The 21,504-nt window shown below is 35.9% G+C and overlaps 1 protein-coding gene across 1 annotated transcript; it reads left to right on the top strand.

The window, feature by feature from the left end:
* Positions 1-12,947: 12,947 nt before the first annotated feature.
* LOC113771529 (CCR4-NOT transcription complex subunit 9-like) lies at positions 12,948-21,068 on the top strand. Its single transcript, XM_027316105.1, has 9 exons — positions 12,948-13,208; positions 16,551-16,640; positions 16,847-16,889; positions 17,779-17,885; positions 18,667-18,774; positions 19,655-19,854; positions 20,016-20,085; positions 20,802-20,843; positions 20,994-21,068. The coding sequence occupies exons 1-9, from the start codon at positions 12,948-12,950 to the stop codon at positions 21,066-21,068; spliced, it is 996 nt and encodes a 331-aa protein (XP_027171906.1).
* Positions 21,069-21,504: the final 436 nt, after the last annotated feature.

Here is a 21,504-nt window from a genome sequence, read left to right as displayed (position 1 = left end):
GAATACCTCAATTATTCTCTCCACATATTCAGAAAAAATGCTAATCATGCACCTCTGGAATGTTGCAGGGGTATTGCACAATCCAAAGGGCATCATTCGATAGGCAAAAGTGCCAAAGGGGCAAGTGAAAGTTGTTTTCTCTTGATCCTCTGGCGCAATTGCTATCTGAAAATAACCAGAGAAACCATCTAAAAAACAATAATAGGCACGACAAGCTAACCTTTCAACCATTTGATCGATGAATGGAAGAGGAAAATGATCCTTCTTGGTCACCGCATTCAATTTGCGGTAATCGATGCACTAGCGCCACCCCGTAGGCTTTCGAATTGGAATGAGGTCCCCTTCATGATTTTCTTCCACAGTTACCCCCGCTTTCTTTGGCACCACTTGCACTGGACTCATCCATGGGCTATCTGAGATAGAAAAAATAATTCCTACGTCCAAGAGCTTGATTACCTCTTTCTTGACCACTTCCATCATGATGGGGTTCAATCTCCTTTGTGGTTGTCTTATCGGCCTAGCATCCTCTTCTAGGCGAATTCGATGCATGCACACGGACGGGCTTATACCCTTTATGTCCGCAATTGTCCAACCTATAGCTTCCTTATACTCCCTTAAAACCCGTAGCAGCTTATCCTCCTCCCTGGGTGATAATTTGGATGAGATTATCACTGGTAACGTCTCTTTTTCACCTAGATAGGCATACTTTAAATGCTCGGGCAGAGGTTTTAACTCCACTTCAGGTGCCTGCATGATAGAAGGTAATAGCTTTAGGTGTGGTTCAGGCACGAATATAGGAGCGACATCATACCTTGGAGAACTTCGGCCTAGTGAATGCAAGGCTCCAACCATTCTCTGCAAACTGACATCTAACTCCATTTCACAAGTTGCTTCCAGATCCAAATGTTTGGTGATTGCTGTCTCCAATTCATCCCTGCCATTAATCTCAAATACTTCTTGCACCAAAGGGTCAATTACACTCACAGCGAAAATAGCATTAGAATGACAAGGGATATCTCATGGCCTCAAATATATTAAAATGAACTATTTCTCCATCAAATTCCATCGTTAGGGTGCCCTCACTAACATCAATTTTTGTACGAGCCGTGCTCAAGAAGAGCCTCCCCAACAAAATTGGTGATGGATTTGGAGAACGTTGTCACCCATATCAAGAATATAAAAATCAGCAGGGAACACTAAATTGTTCACTTGCACTAACACATCTTCTATCACCCCATCGAGATAAGCATTAGTTCTATCAGCCAATTGAATTATAATGCCAGTTTTCTTTAAGGGACCCAAATTTAGCGAAGCATAAATAGCCTTGGGTATCACATTTATAGAGGCTCCTAGATCTAACATGACATTCCTAATGCTAGTGTTCCCTATTTTATAAGGGATAGTGAACATACCTGGGTCTCCACACTTGGGTGGAAGTTTTCTTTGAAGCACTGCGGATACGTTCTCTCCCACAATTATCCTTTCATCTCCCCTCAATTTCTTCCTATTGATGCATAGGTCCTTCAAAAATTTGGCATACCGGGGTACTTGCTTAATTGCATCAAATAAGGGAATATTTATCTCCACCTTTCTAAACATCTCCAGAATTTCCTTTTCCTTGTCTTGCTTTTTAGGCCTTTCCAACCTGCTAGGAAAATGTGGTGGGTTAGGCTTAACTGGAACCACTGGGGTACGTATTACCTCTTTATTTGTGCCGAGCGTTCCTTCTTCCTCAAGCTCCTTCTCAATGCGGTCCTCATTCTTGTCTTTCGGAGCCACTGGTGCTGGTCCTTCAACCTCTTTCCCACTCCTGAGGGTCATTACACTTACATTCTTGGGATTCACCTCAGGTTGGGAAGGAAGTTTTCCCTTTCCCTGGGAGTCCAGTCGGTTGACAATTGAGGCCAATTGACTCATCTGATTTTTCAAGTTTTGCATACGTGTCTTCATCTCTTGATTGCTGGCCTCAGTGTCCTGCTGAAATTTCATAGTGTTAGAGACTATGGTTTTAACCATGTCTTCTAAGGACATACCTGAGTTAAAGGAGGGTTGATTCTTTGGTTGATATTGTTGCTGGAAGCTCTGTTGTCTATTGGGGTTGAAATTTTGTTACTTATTTCCCCCATAGCTCAGATTTGGATGATCCCTCCAACCCGGATTGTATGAGTTGGAATAGGGGTCATACTGTCTACGTGGCAGGGGCATGTTACCAGCCATGTTTGCTTGCTCAATTCCCTCCTCTTGTAACTGTGGGCACGAGTCAGTGGTATGACCAATGTTCGTACAAATCCCACACACTTTGGCCTGCTGTGCATTTCCTACAGCTATCTGTCGAACAAATGAGGTTAATTCATATAACTGCTGTTGAATGGAAGATGAGCTTACCTCGTTGACCTTTCTCGTAAGAACATCCTCTCTCTTGTACCAAACTGCTGGCAGTTCTCTGCCATTCGCTCGATTAGTTCCCAAGCCTCTTGGGTAGTCTTATTCACCAGTGCACCTCCACTTGCTGCATCAATGATATTTCTATCGTTCATCAGTAGCCCCTCGTAGAAGTACTGAATCAGCAGTTGATCACTTATTTGGTGTTGAGGGCATCGGGTGCGCAGCCTAGTGAACCTCTCCTAATATTCATACAAGGATTCCCCGTGAAATTGTTTGATGCCACATATTTCCTTTCGCAAACTAGCAGCTCTGGACGTAGGGAAATATTTTTCAAAAAAAATTTTCTGCATCTCTGGCCACGTGGTGATTATGCCTGCAGGTAGACAATATAACCAGTCCTTTGCCGCATCCTTGAGAGAAAAAGGGAAGGCCCTTAACTTAATTTGTTCATCAGTTACTCCCGAAGGCTTCATACTCGAACACACCATATCAAATTCCTGTATGTGTTTGTGGGGTTCCTCACCTGACAGACCATGAAAAGTAGGCAACAAATATATTAGACCAGGTTTTAATTCAAAAGCTGCATTCTCACTACGGCGAGGGAAAGTTATGCAGAGAGGTTGTTGGGTCAAGTTTGGAGCAACCAACTCCCGTATTGTTCGTGCATTTGCCATGGTGACTTCCTCCTGGTCCGAATCACTCGAGTGATCACTATGCAGATTTAACGATTCCCCCTCCGGATCCAGTCCTTGAGGTGCACCACTAGGTTGCTCCTCTCTGAGCTGTCTAGTCTCTTTCCTAGTTCGGCGTACAGTCTTCTCTACTTCAGGGTCAAAAATTAAGTCGCCTGTACGAGGAGAACGAGGCATAAACTAGAAAAATACCAGAAAGAAAGAAAGCAAGCAAAAACAAATTAGATTTAAAAAGGAACAAATAAATAACGCCAGTCCCCGGCAACGGCGCCAAAAATTGACAGGTGCCGAACCTGTGCAATAATAAATACCTGCTCAAGTAAAATATACTTCTGTAGATAGTGATAAGCAGGGTCGAATCCACAGGGACTGGGGATATTTGTTTCCTTTAAAATTTCAATTGGAATAAGGGGGGGATTTTATCGGAGTTAAACAAAAAACAATTAAAAAATTCACTGGAACAAATGATTAACTAGCACGAATACGAAAAGGAATTAAATCAAGAATATATAAAAATTCTAGCCAAGGATACAACTACTCAGGCACAGTCCAATTATCCGATCATTGATGTAAGAGAGGTTCACTTAATTTATTAATAGGCTAGTTATAGTCGCCGATGAACTCTAACAACCAATTTTTCCTTAAATTATTGATAGCCAAGGTACGACCATTGATCACCCCTAACCAGAAAATACTCCTAGGTACGACCGTAGGAATTAAATTTCCAATTGCATTAATAACTAGAAAAACCTAGCCCTAATCAATAGCACGCTACGAGGGTTATTTAAATTAGATTGCACATTCCCCTAATGTGTAAACACACCAGTTGCCACTAATATTAATCAATCAAAAAATTACGGATTTAATTGACTAAATTGGCATGAGATTAATAAATCACATTGAACATCGGGCCCTTGACATCCAATTAATAAAATAATCCCAAGAAAATTCAAGCAGGCAACGTGCAAATATTAATAAATTGAGGAACGCGTGAAAACTAATTAGATCTCACAGATTTCCGGGACTGCGCCGTCGAGTTGACCCTTGACTAGATTGAAGGTTTAGCCACGCCGCATAATTAAATCACCACACGAATTAAATGATTGCAACGGCATTGCCTTTTTACTAGAAAGCAAGGAATGAAAGATGTTTTCCCGTTGGAAAATATTGTCAAACACCTGGCGTGTGTCAGAGGCCTGTCAGAGAGAAAAGAAAGAAAACTAAAAACTGAACTAAAAGCTAAAAAACTGCCTACTCGACTGCTTCTGTCCGTTCTCTACTTATAGAGAAGCAAAAAGGAAATTGACTCAAGCTGCCTAGTCTGCAGTCCCACCAAAATTAGGAAGCAAGCAACTCCTCGTGTGTTTCTCTCAAAAACCCAATTGAAGAAAAGCCTTTTGCTCCTTCGTGGTCCCCACAGATGTCCCTCTTAAAAGCCAAAGGAGATTACTAGTGCTCTCTCCCGTAGGACTTGAGCCAATGAAGTACACAAGGTGGGCCCTTAGCCCAAATGTCTTTTGTTCCCTTTCTTTTTGGTAGTTTTCTGCTTCATTCCTGGAATTAGACCCAAGTACCAAATATAAGTAGATATCGGCAATTAGCACAATATTTGATAGGTATAACAGGGTAAATGAGTAATAAAATTACTATCAAATAATGCCCTATCAGTACCGTCTGCCATTGAAATTTACGTTGAATTTCACCGAGGATTGAAGGCTCTGATTACCACTTGTCAGGAATCAACCTGATAATTTCGGAAGAAAAGGCGGAAAAGAGAAATGATCATGAGCTGAGAGAGAAATGGGAAGAAATTTTATTGAAAAAACTGATTATGAATTCTTATCTCCCACCTTTCTTTTCCTTTTGCTATTTATAGAATTATTTACACTTCATCAGTAACTAACCAACTAATTCTTGCAACTGACTGAAACAAATTGTAATAGATTCCTAACTAACTTTTAGTGCAACGGCACCGTTTTTGCAAAGACTCTGAACTCGCCCCAAAACTACGTCACATTACTCATGATTTCTGACACAGGCCTTTTATGCCCAAAAGCAGCAGTGTTTGCACAAGAGCCTTCCCTACAGCAACTGGGATAGGAGCAGATAATGTGCAAGTGGAAAAGTTTTTTTTCTTTTTTTTGAAAAAGCAAATGGAAAAGTTCAAGTGAAAGAAAACCCAAAGACAAATATGTAAGGTTAAATAAATAGAGCAAGCAAGTGTGATGCGACAAAAAGCTTATATCTTATTATGTCTCAAAATATAATTATTATAAATGACTTTAATTTTTACAAATGATTATCTTAGGTTTCAAACAAACTAAGTTTGATATAATATTAAAGCAAGACAATACAATAAAAATTCATATACTATATTCTAATATTCTATGAAAGTTAAATATTATAAAGTATAATCATTTATCATGAGAATAGTTCTATAAATAATTAATTATGAAAATTCTATGGAAGAATTTATAAAGAAAAAAATAATAATGTATCATTTAAGAATCATATACTCTGAGGTATGCATTCATAGTGAATAGAATTTAACTTTTCAAGCCAAGATTTCTCGTTCAAAAGTTTTTTTTTTTTTTTTGGTTTGGGGCATTCTTGAAATGGCTATACTTTGATAAAATCTAAGCTATGCTTTCCGATATTACACACTGTGGATGATAAAAGAATATGTTTTTCAATATATAATCTATACTTTATGAGTTAAATCTTTTGCACAAATATCCAAGGACAGACCTAGAGAGGGCTCACCTCCCAAGTTTTAGAAAATTTGATTTGTCTCTCGTAAAAATAATTAAAAATTTTTAAAAATATTCTATAAAAATGTTAAGTTTTTGCATCTGTAAAAGTATAAAATTATTTTATTTTATATACTTAATTAAATTTAGATGTATTAAGATTTGTCCCCTCAACATGAATTTTGCTTTATACCCTTAGCATTGATATACATATACATATATATGTATATGTATATATATATATACATATACATATATATGTATACATATATATGTATATATATATCTCTGTGTGTGTGCGCGCACATATGAGTGCATGCATGCGTATGAGTAGGAAAATATTCACAATTTTTAACTTAGACCGCCATATTAAATTCAGGTTTTTTTTAATTGTTGTAACTGAGTTCAGTCATGCCAATTTCTTCTCTCTTTTTTTCTCTCTTTGCCCTTTTTCATACTATACTTTCATATAGCATGAACTAATGTCACAATACAAATGAGCACTTTTGCTATGAACTCATTTAATTGTACTAATTTTTAGTTTTAGTTCATAGTTACCAGTGTGATGCTGTTCAGTTTCTGCTGGAAATCGAAGTATTCCATTGTAACAAGGAGTTGAGTAGGTTAAGTACATTGACTTTCATGTACAAGATAAATCGTTACTTATCAAGAAGAAACCATACCTTTTTCTCCCCATTTTTTTCCCTTTCCATCTCTGGCGTAAAAAATTTGCTCCATTGAAATTGGTAATTCCCAAAAAAATCCATACACGATGTTGGGAAAATAACAAAGAACACCATTATTTAGGTCTTCTCTTAGGCATGTCATAATTTTTTTTTTAATACTATTTTTTTTTCTTTTGTCTAGTACTCTATTCCATTACTGCAGCTAGGACACCTTAATATTTATACCCCTTACTCCAAACAAAAGCTGATGATAAAGCTCTTGCTCGAATAAGGGTTGGTAGCTTGGCTATCCTCAGCGCCTTGGTGACGGTGAAGTTTTTAATATAGTTTTTGGATTTCATAATCCATAGACAATATTTCTTTCATTTGCATGTTTCTAATTTCAGCAATTTCAACGGATAGCTAGCCAATAAAATGTTGTGTACCAAAATATTAAGACACGGATAGCCAATCAAATATTATCAAACCAAAACTTATTAGCATGTAAGCAATTTTTCATGTAGCTATCAACGAAAATGTTGAAACTTTTTTTTAATTGTATAACCTAGAAAATGACAACAATTTCATTTTTTTTTTCATTTTGAGTAATTGACAAATGGGCCAGGAATTTCACCCCAAAAATCTTTTTTGCAATAAAGATTCTGTATTCCAAATTGTACTTGCACTGGTCCTGCACAAAGAGACCATCCGGTCACACCTTTGGCCCTAACTCTTAACATTTGTACCCATCTCCTTGAACCCTCCTTATCTTTTCAAAATTTGTCATGTAAGAATCATATATATGAGGTATGCGTTTAGAGTGAATAGAAATTATATTTTCACTGCATTTTGCCCCTGGGCCAAGATTTTCTTGTTCAATTTTTTTTTTTTTTTGGTTTGGGGCATACTTGAACCTATGCTTTCCAAATCACAAACTATGAATGATAAAAGAATATGTTTTCTTTATAATTTACACTTTAGGCGTTAGACAGTTTCCACCAACGTCTATCTCATGTTTCTTTTTTCCTTTTTTTTTCTTTCTCATACTATACTTTCATGCATCATAAACTAATGTCACAATATAAATGAGCACTTTTGCTGTGAACTGTTTTGATTGTACTAAATTTTAATTAATACTTACCAATGTCATGATCCAGAGCAAGTCCAGAGTGCTATACAGTTTCTGCTTGAAACTGAAGTATTCCAAGGTGCCTTAGCTGGATTAATAGGGGTACTAGAGTAACCTAGATTTGAGTAGTCGTGATTGGCTAATATTTCTACTAGTTAAGTTGTGTCCTAAAATATTATCGAATACTGGTAATTTGAAAAACATCTATACACAATGCGGTCAGAAAAGAAAAAAGAATTAAATGGAAACCTTTTTTTGCTCAAGGGGAGGGTGGGGGGTGGTAGTAGCAAATTTATGTGTAATATGTGTAATGCATTTATCCGAATTCTTTTCAACTGAAAATCGATCAAAGGTTCTTCAGAACTTTGTTAATCATAATAAGATCCCTCCAATTTTCATGGCATAAACACCATATCACGTGCACTTTTATGAAATTACCTAATCGATTTTGACGAAGAACTTGTTAAAACAGAAACAAAGAACAAAAATCTATTCCAATTGATGAAGCTTAAGAGGAGACATGAACCAAAGTAGCTGCTGAGATCACAGGCATGCATAAAAGATCATACTAATTATTAAAGACCTATCAAATGATGTTATTCATAGTTTAGATGTTGTTGCGCTAAATCTAAATTGTTGGGTAAGATCCTTCCGGGATAAACAATTAAAAATGGAACAAGGAAGGAAATTAGTTGTGTTCATGGAAACTACCATTTTTGGGGTTTTGTAGGATTTCTATGTCTCATTGATTTGGTAACCCTACAATGTTTTAGAAACAAGATCAGCACGAATCTAGCACATCAAAAATTCTACAATTTTGGTATAACACCATATCAAACAAGAGTATATTGTATCCTAACAGGGCTATAGAATCTTCTACGATCTCATAGATGCAATGGGCATAGCTACATATCTAGCTGTAGCATGGAGAAAAAATATGCTTGTATGATCATGATTTTTCTGCTTCAGACAAGCAAACGAGACAATAAACAACTTTATGCAACATGCTTGCACCAGGAGTTCTAGCAAGTTGATCCACCATGCGAGTTAAAACTCGAAGGTATTGCCTTAAAAGGGGAAAAAAAAAAAAGAAGATCAGCATGGGAAGAGCAGCAATGGAGCCCCTTCTCTTGGATCAGAATTTTTGCAACTTTAAGGGTTGCAACCTATGCAAGTCTACATAACACAGAAAGAAATTTTCAAGGTTGAGATCAGAAGAGAAATTAATAAGACAGGAGGATGTATAATTTAGGAATATTCTACCTGCTCACATGCTGAAATTTTCTAATATAGACACGGACAACGTCAACAGTTTCCCACAAAAATGTGGCGCTCACAATTTACGTGAAACGGTTCATGCAGACTATGATCCATTATAGAAGGTCCCTTCCTCCACTACTTGTAATTGTTGTCTCAATTGAGTAGTAATTCACTTAGATTGCACATCTGATCTCCCGTGTTTTGGTTCTTACAGATGTTACAACAAAAATTTTATATATCTAAATGCTATCAGGACAATTGAAGATATACAGAAACAAATTGAAATTGATCATGTTTGAGCAACGAGGCACTTACTAAATTTTCCACACAATGTCAAATTTATGAGAAATATTCTATTGTGACCAACATACCATGTCAAGTTGTACCACTAGACCCATCCGCGGAGAATTGATTACAAACTCACATGTTACATCAGTTACATGCCAGTATGGAAATTTTGGTGAGTTATGGATATGAGCAAAACTTAGGATCCGTTTTGCATCCTTGGCTTTTGCATATTTTTAATAGACAAAGGGTTCATATGGATTACATGTTTTTGAGATGTTTTTCAAAAATTATACCATAGCATTATATATTAAAAAACTCACTGTAGATGTATTTTGAGGGTGTTTTTAAAATTTAAAATTTTGTTGGAATAGTTCAAAAATTTGTATGATGCCCCTACCATAACCAGGTGCATCCATCATATCCACTGCCACCACCCACCACCCACCACCTCCACCCTTTTTGTTTGTTCCTCTTCCTCTTTTCTTCTCCCCCTCTCTCCTCTTTCCCCTCCCTTTTCCTCCCTCCTCCTCCCTCTCTCTCTTCCCTTCCCCTGTACCCCCTCCCCTCTCACTGGTCTCCCTGGCCATGACCAGATATGGTCATGGAAGATCAGATGGACAGGAGAGATATGCAGGGGAGGGAAAGAAAGGAAAAGAAGAGGGAGGGGGAGGAAGAGAGAGAGAGAGAGAGAAGGAGGAGGAAGAGAGGGAGGAATGAGGGAAAAAGAGGGAGGAGAGAGAAGGATAGAGGGAGAAGGGGGTAGTGGAGGAGGAAAGGGAAAGGCTTGTGGTAGTGGTAAGTGGCTTGGTATGGTGGGTGGTGGTGGATAGAAGAAGAAAGAGATAGTAAGAATTATTTTATTTTTAAAATTTTTTGGCTTTTATTAGGTATAATTAAGATTGTATGATTTAAGTATTTTTGGTGGTGTTTTGAATTATGTCACTATAGACTCAAAAAATAAAACTCTAAAAACAAACGCACACCAATACAAATAAAGCCAAAATTTTTCTTCAGCTTTAGTTATAGTAACTTGTTAAAACATTCTAAATTTTATAAAAAGAAAACCCCCAAAATATCTAAAAAAATACCTAAAATGCAATTCGTGTTCCTCTTCCACCACTATTCTCCCTAACCATTTCCACTTCCATTGCCACCACCCCTACCTCATCCTACCACTGTTGTCACCACCTCTAGGGATGGCAATCACGAGCACCTGCCCGGCTGGGAGAGTGATGCGGCGGGCGGCAAGGCATGTGGGGTTTTCCTCCACCCACTCAAAAATGGGGTCCTGCCCCATCACGTGCCAAGTCTCCCAAATAAAAAAAAATGCAAAAAAAAAAATTATGTATATATGCTATAATTAATAATTGAATATTATTAGTTATAATGATCATACATACATAATACATTCATATTATATATGTAATATAATTAATATTATTAGTCATACTGATAATTATACAGGCATAAGAATTAAGACATTCAAACAACCCTTACCCTAATTCCCTCAATCCCTCTTTTCTTCTCTTCCTTTTCTTGTTCTCTTATCCACCGCCAGCCGCTAGCCCACCCCTTGAGTTACTGTCCATCGATAGAAATGTCAGGCGATTCTTACCCTAATTCCCTCAGTCACTTTTTTCTTCTCTCTTTTTCTAGTTTCCTTATCCGCCACTCGCCCACTTCTTGAGTCACTGCCGATCGACCAACCACCAGCATTCAGCCTCTCCACTCCTTCCTTTGATCTTGTCAATTGAGCATTCCTTCATTGCTAGAGCGCCATTGGAGCCTTCAATTTCTCAATCTTCCTGAACTTAAGTTCAAAGGTGCGATTGTCCACCAATTGAAAAGGATGCATTTTTGATATGTTGATAACTTGTTAATCTATTCTAGTATTGGAATAGCAGTAGTATTTAAGAACTTTAAGAACTTGACATGTCCTATTTTAGCATTTTTAGCATCTTTTAGGATTTTTAGTGTATGTTGATAACTTCTTCCCTTATTTTAGAATTTGAAAACTTGACCTGTTTTGACTTGTTGCATGTTTCTGCAGCTTCTGGTTTTTTAAGTCTTTTTAAGCAATTATTACATGGTTGAATTAAGGAATTTCTGGAAATCTACTTAGCTAACTAATATTTACCACTTAGCTAATTCTGGTTTTTTTCCCAACCATGGGTACTCGGGGGGAAGCAGGGTAGGACGGGTACGAGGTAGGAATAGGGGGAATTTTTAGCTAAAAAGATGGGTTCCCCCTTTCCCCGCCCCAAAACCACACCATTACCATCCCCACTCTATTGTCTGCCGCCACCTCCGTTGCTGTTGCCACCTCTCTTTTCTCCCCTCTCTCTCGTTCCTACTCTCATTTCACCTCCTTCCCCACCTCCATGCACCCACTCTCCCCTTCTACTTCCCTACCTCCACCGGCAACTCTCTTCCTTTCTCCCCTCCTTTCTTCCTTCTCCTCCCTCTCCTCTTTCATTACCACCTCTTTTCCTTTCCTTTCACCTACCCCCTCCTTCTGTTCGCAAGAGCAAATCTGGATGAGAGAAGGGAGAGGAAAGAAGAGAAAAAAGGAGAAGGGGGAGAAAGGAAAGGGATGGTGGGTAGTGATGGGGAAGAAGAGGGTGACAGTGATCGGTGGTAGCAGATCTATCAACGGAACGGGTACCGGCCGGAATTGGACATTCCGGACCAAACCCATTATAATCTTCCCATTCCGGATTTGACCCGTCTACCCAACAGGTCTTGTACTTATAATCTCGGAATCGGGTTTGAGGGGTGCAGAAACAAAACCCTACAAAATTTTGCACTTTTTATGCAATATTAGGGTAAAGAAGTACTATTGTATTAAGAAGTATTTATATATTATAATTATTTATCTATTTAAACGGGTTCGGGTTGGATACGAGTCGAAATCCTATATTTTGTATCCAATCTGTTTTTTTTGTTAGAGTAAGCGGGTACAGATCTTGATCCGGATAACAAATTATATCTCAACCCGTACCTAAAAAAAATTGAGGGTCTAGACCCAGACCGTTGACAGGCTTAGGTGGTAGTGAGAAAGAAGAGGAGGAGGGTAGTAGGTGGTGGTAGAGAGAGGGGTGGTGGCTGCTAGAGAAGGAGGGAGAGAAATAGGAAGGGGTACTAATTGTTGCTAATGGGTGTGATGGTACCAGTTGGTGGCATGTGATGAGTGACAGAATTTTACAAATATTCCCCAAGCACTTAAAATATATAAAACTTTTTTGTAAAAACTTCACAGCAAGTTACATAAAATTTTAAACAAATTCCTGAAAAACATACTATCCAAATGAATAATTTTTTAATCATGAATAGCTACTATGCCAAATAATAGAATACAGAGTTGTACAGAAAAACTTTCCAAATTCATAGCCTTTCACCGGCCATTATTACTTTCCTATATTCTCAAAAAATTTCTATCAACATCTTAGGAAAGCTAATAAGTATCACCTTTAATTTGAATTCATTAGCTAACATTTTACACCTAAGTCAACAAAGTTTTTCCTCTTTATCTTCTAGGTTCTGTACATGTATGACACCTACATACCTTATAGAAAATAAATACAAAATGTTCTAGCAAGGCAAAAAATGCTTTTAGTCATCTGCAATAAGTAGTTTGTCTAACAAAATTCAAGGCCTCTTTTTTCTTTTATTTTTTCCTCTATCATCCAAAAGTTTGTTTAACTTTTCTTGCTCCCCCTTATCACAACTGCCTTTTCACAGTCTCTAGTCAAATGTTTTGCAGAGAAAATTAAAGAGAATGGATAACTTTTTGGGATCTTCTTTGGAAAAGACCAAAGGCATTTCGCCTAGATCAGGGTCATCCAGCAGCAACTACCCGTCCGTTGCAGGCAATACACAATCCCCGGCATACCTCTCTTCTTCGGATGCATTTTTTATTCCTTTAGAGTTAAGCTCCATGACAATCGAAAGACTCATACCAATTCTCGATGAGTTCAACTTGTGTGAAAAGACTCTCTTGCATTTGAAAGATGCATCATCTAGCAAATCTGTGGCATGTGTATGTACTTCTATACCATTTTTGTTCCTGTGTTTGTGACTATTTCTATGCATATGTTATGCTCATGTATAGTTTTTGTTTTACTTTAATTAATTTTGACGTGTAATTTGATTGTAATATTGATTAATTGCATGGTAATTAGTGGAAGGGGAAAGGATAATAATGATTATGGACTTGAACTTTATTGCATTGGTGGGACTAGGATGGGTTCAACTCTATTTTATTAATTGTAATATTGAATAACATGAAAAACAATCTGGATAATACTCAGTGGTACTGGTTCAATCAATTGGGTTCTACTAGTTTTGACTGGTTTAGTCAAATTTTGACCTGATTGACTAACTTTATATTTTAGGGTTTAATATAGAATTGGACCAATGACATATGGGTTTGTGGTTCAATCAATTCTAACCATTTGATCTATGGTTTGATTGGTTGAACCGATTAATTCGTATTCAACCCCATTAAATTAGACGATTCAATGTAGTTTTCAAAACACTACTTGATTGATTTTATTGTGAAAATGTTACACTACAATTTGAAGATTCTTCTATTTTTTATCATTAGATGGAATATAGAAACATGATACATAACATCCACTATTCTTTTTTTGGTCTACTTACAAATGTGGCATGTAAACGGGAAAAAACTATTGACATTCTCTGGGAAGAATTAATTATATTCTATGCACATAGATTTATTCAGCATAGACACTATGCATTTGTATCTACGCAAGCATCCTAAACCGTAAAAAATGCACAAATCAAGGTTTTCTGTTGTTGAAATAATTGGACTTGGATGCCAACTGTATTATAAGACATAGAGTAACCAAAAAATAATCTATTCACTTAAATGCATGAAATGTCCACCCTATATCATCGGATCCAGATAGACATTATGGATCAAATCAACTGTCGTGTTCATGAAGGAAAGAGAGCATCATTCCACAATAGTGTTCCATCTTAGACCAAACTTTAGTAAGTAATATTCATACCCTTTGCCTAATAAGATTATGTCCAAATTCTCCTTTAGTAGTCTCTCATTTGTACGCCAACTTTAGTTTATCTTTGCTTATAGTTTCTGTTACTACAGAATTAACTATTGCGTGTAATGCTCCAAAAAATATATTGTGTGTAATACATTTAATTTCTGTCTGAAGGCATTTAAATGGAATAGTGTATCTACTTTTCTAATCTTTTAACATGCGCAACTCGAACCGTTTCGATTTGACAATTGGAAGACATTATCCTTGTCTTTCAATCAAGTTTTATATTTCTTGGTAACTTCCTTTTTTCATTATGTTTTTGTACAATTCGAACTTTATATATTTATACTTTAGAGCTGAAGATGCAATTTTATTGCATTGTGCTTTAAGAAATTGTCAACTGTAGACATGCTTTGTTCTTGAAAATCCATTTTAAGTGTATAGCATCATGCAGGCATATACATGCTGGAAAATTATATCAACTCCTTTAAAAGGGTTAACCAGTTAAGTATTTTCTTCCTGGCCAAGAAATTCACTACTGTTAGTTGCGTATACGGAGTTGGAAGCCGCATAGTTGGAGATCTTGACAATAATCAAAACACGTGCTATTAGTTCTTTTGGCAACTTCTATAATAATATTTCCTTTTCTTTTAAAAGGAAACAACCTCGTCTGAAAGGGCACTTGTTATTGTCAATAGGTTTTAGTCGATAGGCCGTGGTAGAAGTTGTAGTGCTGTGCAGCAATTTTGTACAACCATGCTTTTTGTGTGGAACCAACTTTGCAACCTTAGTTTTTATTGGCATAGACCTTCCGGCATCCAGTGGTCTTACTGGGCTCAAACAAATTCAGAATCAAGTACTGTCGAAGTCCTTTTGGGTAAGGACTTTTCAGACGTTATTTTCTTCATCTATAAGACTCAAATCCCATACCTTTTTTAAGGGTTATCAAACTCTTTACCATTTAACCCAATAATAGTTGGTATCAACTATAGTTTTATCAAAATTACCTGGAAAACTTAAGATAAACGAACATAAGTATCTACGTAATCCCTGAGATCCTGGAATTCCACAAAAGAAAAAAAAAAGTTTGGTTAAGTACTTAACGAGTTACTCAAACTAACCAAACCAAACTATACCTAACCTACAAGTTTTAATGGGCAAAAATTTGACTTGTGTTAGAAGCTTTTTCTATTGCGCCAGTGACATCCCTAAAAAACAAAAAACCTAAACATAAATAATCTTATCGTTCTATGTTTAGAAAACTAGATCGAATTGCACATAAGGAAGTTCATAGGAACACCTCTAGTAAAATAGACCGAACCCGTTTATTTTTCTCTCCCAGTTGGAAGCTCTATAGCGACGAGACCCTTTAGTAGGCGATGCCACCCATGGGTTTAGTTTCAGGCCGCATCAACGTTTGCTAGCAGCAGCAGCAGCAGCTTTGCAAAAATTTGTACTTCCTCTTGAATGTTCAATTTAAGCTGGAATTTCTTTATTTCCCATACACTGCACAAAACCATGGTTGCAGTTTTTGTGGTCAATACTCAACTAATTACTCAGATTTCTTGGAAATCATATGTTACGATGCAGTGGCTAAAGTTGTTTGTTTTTCAGGGCTGGGTCATCATCGACCCACCCGTCCCTTCTCTAGCTTATTCCTTCGCTAAGACATTATGAAAATAAATAAATAAAGGTTCTTCAAATTATTTGTTGCCGAATTAGACATTATGAGCAAGTTTTCATCTAGTAGTTAAGGTTCAAGTGCATGAATTAGACATTCTGAATTCAAATTCTTGTTTCTCCTCCTTGCTTCTTAAATTCCAATCCTTTTAAAAAAAAGATTTTTTTTTAAAAAGGTTATAAGTTGGATTACATGCAGTTTTAACTGTTTTGGTTCGCAATTTGTAGTATTCTTGAGTGAGATTGCTTATCCCATGTTTTAAATATGTATTGCAATATTTTTTTTGTGATCGTTGATTTGTGCAGTGGAATATTAATTTTGTTTTCCTTGTTTGATACTTTGATTAGAGCCGGATGTCACATAACGTAGATGTCAAGAAGGTGTGGGATTCTCCCGGAACTGCATTCAAACTCTTGGAGGTTTCTTTCCTGCTCTACTCTTAGATTTTCAATTCTTTGTATGCAGTTGTACTCAGTAAACTGTGAGCATGGGATTATAATGTTGGAAACTTTTTAATAAATCAAAGTCCTATATTTAAAGGTTAATTTCAAGTTATATTTATATACTAAGGAAGGTATCCTGTACCCTTTTTGCCATCATCTTAGTCACTATTTCGTAATATAGTCTCTTGTTTTCTTATTTCTGGATTCATATGTTAGGTTTTATTGATTTTTAGGTATTAATATCAGTATACAAGAAGTTGGACCCATTGCAGATTACCAACCACGAATTTGGTCGAATTTGTGGCGTTCTTGCCTTGTTTCAGGTTGGTTCTTTTATTTTTCAAGAATTCTAATCCCTTAACATATATGGGAAAGTTACGTTTTGATATATATGTACTTTTGTTAGAATGACCAGTTCGCACAATTATCCTTAAAGCAAGACGAAATTATTTTGGATTAAAAGTTAAATATATTTTGACTGATCTAACCACTTTATTGTACTTGTTTTTTTTTTTTTTCCTTCAACTAGATGATGGCTTCTCATCCAGAAGTGAAAATGGGACTCATTAGAGGTATTTCTTATGCTATTTTCCTCTTTATTTATTTTTTTGGCAATGGGATTTGGGAAAGTGGTGTAGGCAGTTGCAGAGTCAAGGCCTCTAAAGTTAGAGGGGTCAAACTCTGATAGCATAAGAATTGTGTAATGGTAGAGTTTAAAATAAATAAAAATGTCTATCTTAAACATTCCATTTTTCCTATGTCAAATATGCTTTCAAATCTAAATTGTGCTTCAAATTTGTAGTGAAAATTACTTTGAATTAACATCCATATTAAACTTTTGGTAGGTTTAAAACTCTTGTGAAGAGTGATTATGAACTTTCAATTATTTAGGGAGGCAATGTTTAATAGGAATTAGAATTCTAAAAATTTTAGGGGACAATTAAGGCACAATTCTGAAAATTTCTAACATTTCTAAACTTAAAACATAAACCTTTTTTTTTTTTTTGAAATTGAGGAGGTGCAATTGCACCACCTCAACTGCACGTGGCTCTGTCACTGGGTGTGGGGGTCAAACTTAGTTTGATTAGTTGGTAAACCAATTTCGAATAAACTCTTACAAAACTGAATTTGATTCGAGTATTAAATAATTTGGTTCATCTTTCAATCCTAATAATAGACGTGCATTAACAACACATAGTGGTACTCCTCCTTATCTATTGTATGCATAATGAGAACTCTACAGAATTACTTGTTCCTGTTCAATAATTTTTTCTTTTACTTCCTAATAAGTTCCTCAACACGTCTGACTTATTATCTTACTTCAATTCTCCATCATAAAATCATTTATTTCATTTAAGTTACAGAGCTCTAAGTATTCTTATATCTTTTTTCTTTGGCATGTCATAAATATTTCTGATATTATAATTTTCTTTTATCTAATACTGAGTTTCATTATTGCAGCTAACATACCATATTATTTATACCCATTTCTTCAAGCAAAAGCTGATGACAAAGCTCTTGCTCAGATAAGGCTCAGTAGCTTGGCTGTCCTCTGCGCCTTTGTGATGGTAATTTTTTTAATATAGTTTTTTATTTCATAATTGTTACTCAATATTCCTTTAATTTCCATGTTTCTATTTCAGTCATTCTCAAAAAACTAAAGTATAAATAGGCGATAAAATCTCATAAACCCAAAATTTATTAGCATGAGAAGATGTATGTTACTTTACATTCATCGTGACTTTTGTTGCCAAAGCAAGATTTTCTGCGTCAAAATTTTTTTTTTTTTTTTTTTTGCTTTTTTGGGGCATTGCTGAAACGTTTATATGATGATGAACTCTGAAATCATGCTGTCAAATATTACAATCTACGAATCATTGCATGAATTTTTTGTACACACAATTCATGCTGTTATGTGATTAATATATCTCTGTGTCTACACAATTTTCATACTGTCATGTGGAGGAAAATATCCACAATTGTTAACTTAGTGTACCAAATTAAAATCCAGTTTTTCTTTTTCTTTTCTTCTTTTTATTTTATGTCAAAGTATACTTTTTTATTGTGGCACAATTGCACAAATAAATGTAGGAAAATATCCACAATTGTTAACTTAGTGTACCAAATAAAAATCAACTTTTTCTTTTTCTTTTCTTCTTTTTATTTTATGTCAAAGTATACGTTTTTATTGTGGGATAATTGCACAAAGCGTGCACTTTTAATTTTTCCTTTTCTCTTTTTCTCTTTTACTGTATGGCTTCTGGTATCATTAATGATTTTCACAATATAAATGAGCACTTCTATTGTGTACTATCTTGTTACTTTTACTAATTCTGAATAAAATACCAGTGTGAAGATCCTGTGCAAGCCCAAAGTGTTGTTCACTTTCTGCTTGAATCCGAAGCATTTCCATTGTGCCTGAGCTGGATGGATAAGGGAACTGGACGTACCCAGGAGGTGAGTTCTTCATGTACATTTATATTTTTGCATAGGATAAAAATTTGTTACTCCTACTTGTCAAGAAAAAATTTGTTGTGTTGGGTACTGTTTTTCATCATTGGAAGCATTCTGTTTGGATTGGAGATTATTTGAAAAAAAAATTTAGAATAATACTTTTAATAATGTGATATATGTGAGACAAAATGTTGATTAAAAAACTAAAAACGTGATCACAAACCATGTTTATGATGCAAACAAAAAAAATTTTGCAAAAAAATTACAAATGGAGGATAATAACCATGGAAAAACATGATTTTATTATAGTCATTAGCACTTTATGTCTTGTTATTAGAATTGCGCTTACTCGAATTCACATTCATGTCAATCCAGAGTTCTTATTTCAATCTAAGATTTTGAAAAAGCTGACTCAAATTGGTAATTTATTTTGTGCCCCAAGTAGTAGGATAAGAAATGGGTCGAATATCAGTTTCTCCCACCAAAGTAGTAAAGTTATTTTACTTCAGTGTTGTACTATAGGAGTGGATGGCAAATTTAGAGTTTTCATGTTAAACTCAAACCCCCCCCCCCCCCCCATCTCTTTTATGTAAAAAAAAAAACCTTTATATATAGTATTGCAGATAGTACGTGTGTTGTTTCTTTTAAAAAAAATGAAGGTATAATAGTATCTTTTTATCCTTAATTGTTGCAAGGGTAAAATTGCGAGTTCAAAAGGTGACAAAAAGTTTCAACATTGAATCCTCTTCTTTGGCTTTATATCCTAGTATTAGTATACTAGCACGTATCATGCACTAAGGATGCACAGATTATCCTGTCTTAGTAATTTTTCTGTTGATCTCAATCTTGAAAATTTCTGAGTGTGCTACTTGAACTTGCACAGCTTGCAACCCTTATAGTTGCAAAAATTTTGATGCAAGAGAAGGGGCTCCATTATTGCTCTTCACGTGCTGACCGGCTTTTTGTAACACTTCAAGTTTTGACTGGCATGGTGGATCAGCTTGCTAGAAGTCCTAGTGCAAGCATGTTGCACAAGGTTGTTTACTGTCTCGTTAGATTGTCTGCAGCAGCAAGATCAGACGAGTAAAGTTCTTCAAATTCTACTTGCTACCTTTAGTGATGTGTACACCTTTAGTGATGTGTACACCTTTGCTCATTGCACCTATGAGATTTTCTTTTTTTTAATAGAGCATTTTGGACAGATTTTTGCTGATTTTGATTCTTGAAATACTAAAAAATTTCAGGCTTACTGAATCAATGAGGTCTACCATCACTGCAAAGCTAAGAGATGATAGTTTCCGTGAAATCTATCAGGTGAGTTCATATCATCTAGCCGTCCTTAGTTTCGTGCAACATAACATGTTATAACTACTTGATGCTTCAGAACCTTTGGAGCAATCAAAATCTCATTACAAAAAGTTTGTATTTGCTGATATGGAACTAAATTTTGCATTAATTACTTGCATATTGATCAGTGTAACTTGACTAGCAAAATGCATTGAAAGAAAAGAGATGTGGATTTTTAATGGTTTCAAGAATGTGAAAAAAAAAAAAAGAAATACGTGCAATCTTTGGTCTTGTACTGGATACCCGTCCTCACCTTATCCCTTCAGTGACTTGAGATGATCAAGTAGTCTGGAACTCTCATCCTTTAAGAGTCCAAATTGCTAGATCAGCTTTGCAGAAGTTAAAAGTCCGGTCTGATAAAGTTCATTGTTGTAAGGTTTTGTGGGGGAATATACAGATGCGTGCTCAAAATTTCAGTTATTTTGATGTTGTCGTGTTAAAACTTAAAAGTGAGTGAAAATTAAGGACAGATTAATCCGATGTTGGAATGGCATTACATCCTCTTCACCTATCCCTTATCCCTTGTACAGAATGGCCGGAAACTGGGATTCTGAACTCCTATTGGCATAGCAGCATTTTGTTGGGCAATCTTTTCTCTGTACTGTGTGTAGGATGGTCTTGCCGCCATGGTTTACTAGCTGTCGAGTTTTAGAATCTTGTAAGCTTTTACAAACCTGCTGCAGGATATGCCAAATGTTGTTAGTGGTTTGAGGAAGTGTACCAAGGTCTCAAGAGAATTTGAATTTGTGCATTAAATTGGGCTCATTTACCTCTTTGAATGCATACAATCTGTCATTGAGATAAGTAGCATTTAGTATTGACATCAGAATTTGGAATCCCTACAAAACTAAATGATGCCAACTCTTCTTTCGCAGGGAAATCCAGAGATCTCAAGTCTGGTGCAGCAACTTGCTCGCAACCTGACTCCGGGATTCAGGCCTAATCCATAGAGAGCTTAGCTTCAGAAATGGTTGAAGATTATCAGTCTGTTTGGACGATAATCATGTATCTGTTCTGTAGAATATTATGGGGATGAACTAATCATTTTGATGTAGAATGTATTATTGTTGAATCCAATTTTCTCTGTGTTCGAAACAAATGATTAAAAACTCTTAATTTCTTGAACATCTATTGACTTTTATATATTACTCGTAATAACTTACGTGCTTTGCACATGAATATTATGGGGATCAACTAATCGTTTTGATTTAAAATATATTACAATTTTCCCTGTGTTAGAAACAAATGATTAAAAACTCTCAATTTTTTGAACATCTATTGACTTTTATATATTACTCGTAACAACTCATGTGCTTTGCACGTGAATATTATGAGGATCAACTAATCGCTTTGATTTGTATTATGCTTGAATCCAATTTTCTCTGT

This window comes from Coffea eugenioides, chromosome 5, assembly GCF_003713205.1.
Source record: "Coffea eugenioides isolate CCC68of chromosome 5, Ceug_1.0, whole genome shotgun sequence".
NCBI lineage: Eukaryota > Viridiplantae > Streptophyta > Magnoliopsida > Gentianales > Rubiaceae > Coffea > Coffea eugenioides.
This window is presented reverse-complemented; position numbering and strand designations above follow the sequence as displayed.

Bases quoted from the DNA above. Each gene is read 5' to 3' on its own strand.
- LOC113771529 (XM_027316105.1), top strand. From the start codon at position 12,948: ATGGATAACTTTTTGGGATCTTCTTTGGAAAAGACCAAAGGCATTTCG. The intron at 16,890-17,778 runs GTATTTCTTATG...TCATTATTGCAG, and splicing joins GAAAATGGGACTCATTAGAG to CTAACATACCATATTATTTA. The intron at 20,086-20,801 runs GTGAGTTCATAT...AACCTGCTGCAG, and splicing joins GTTTCCGTGAAATCTATCAG to GATATGCCAAATGTTGTTAG.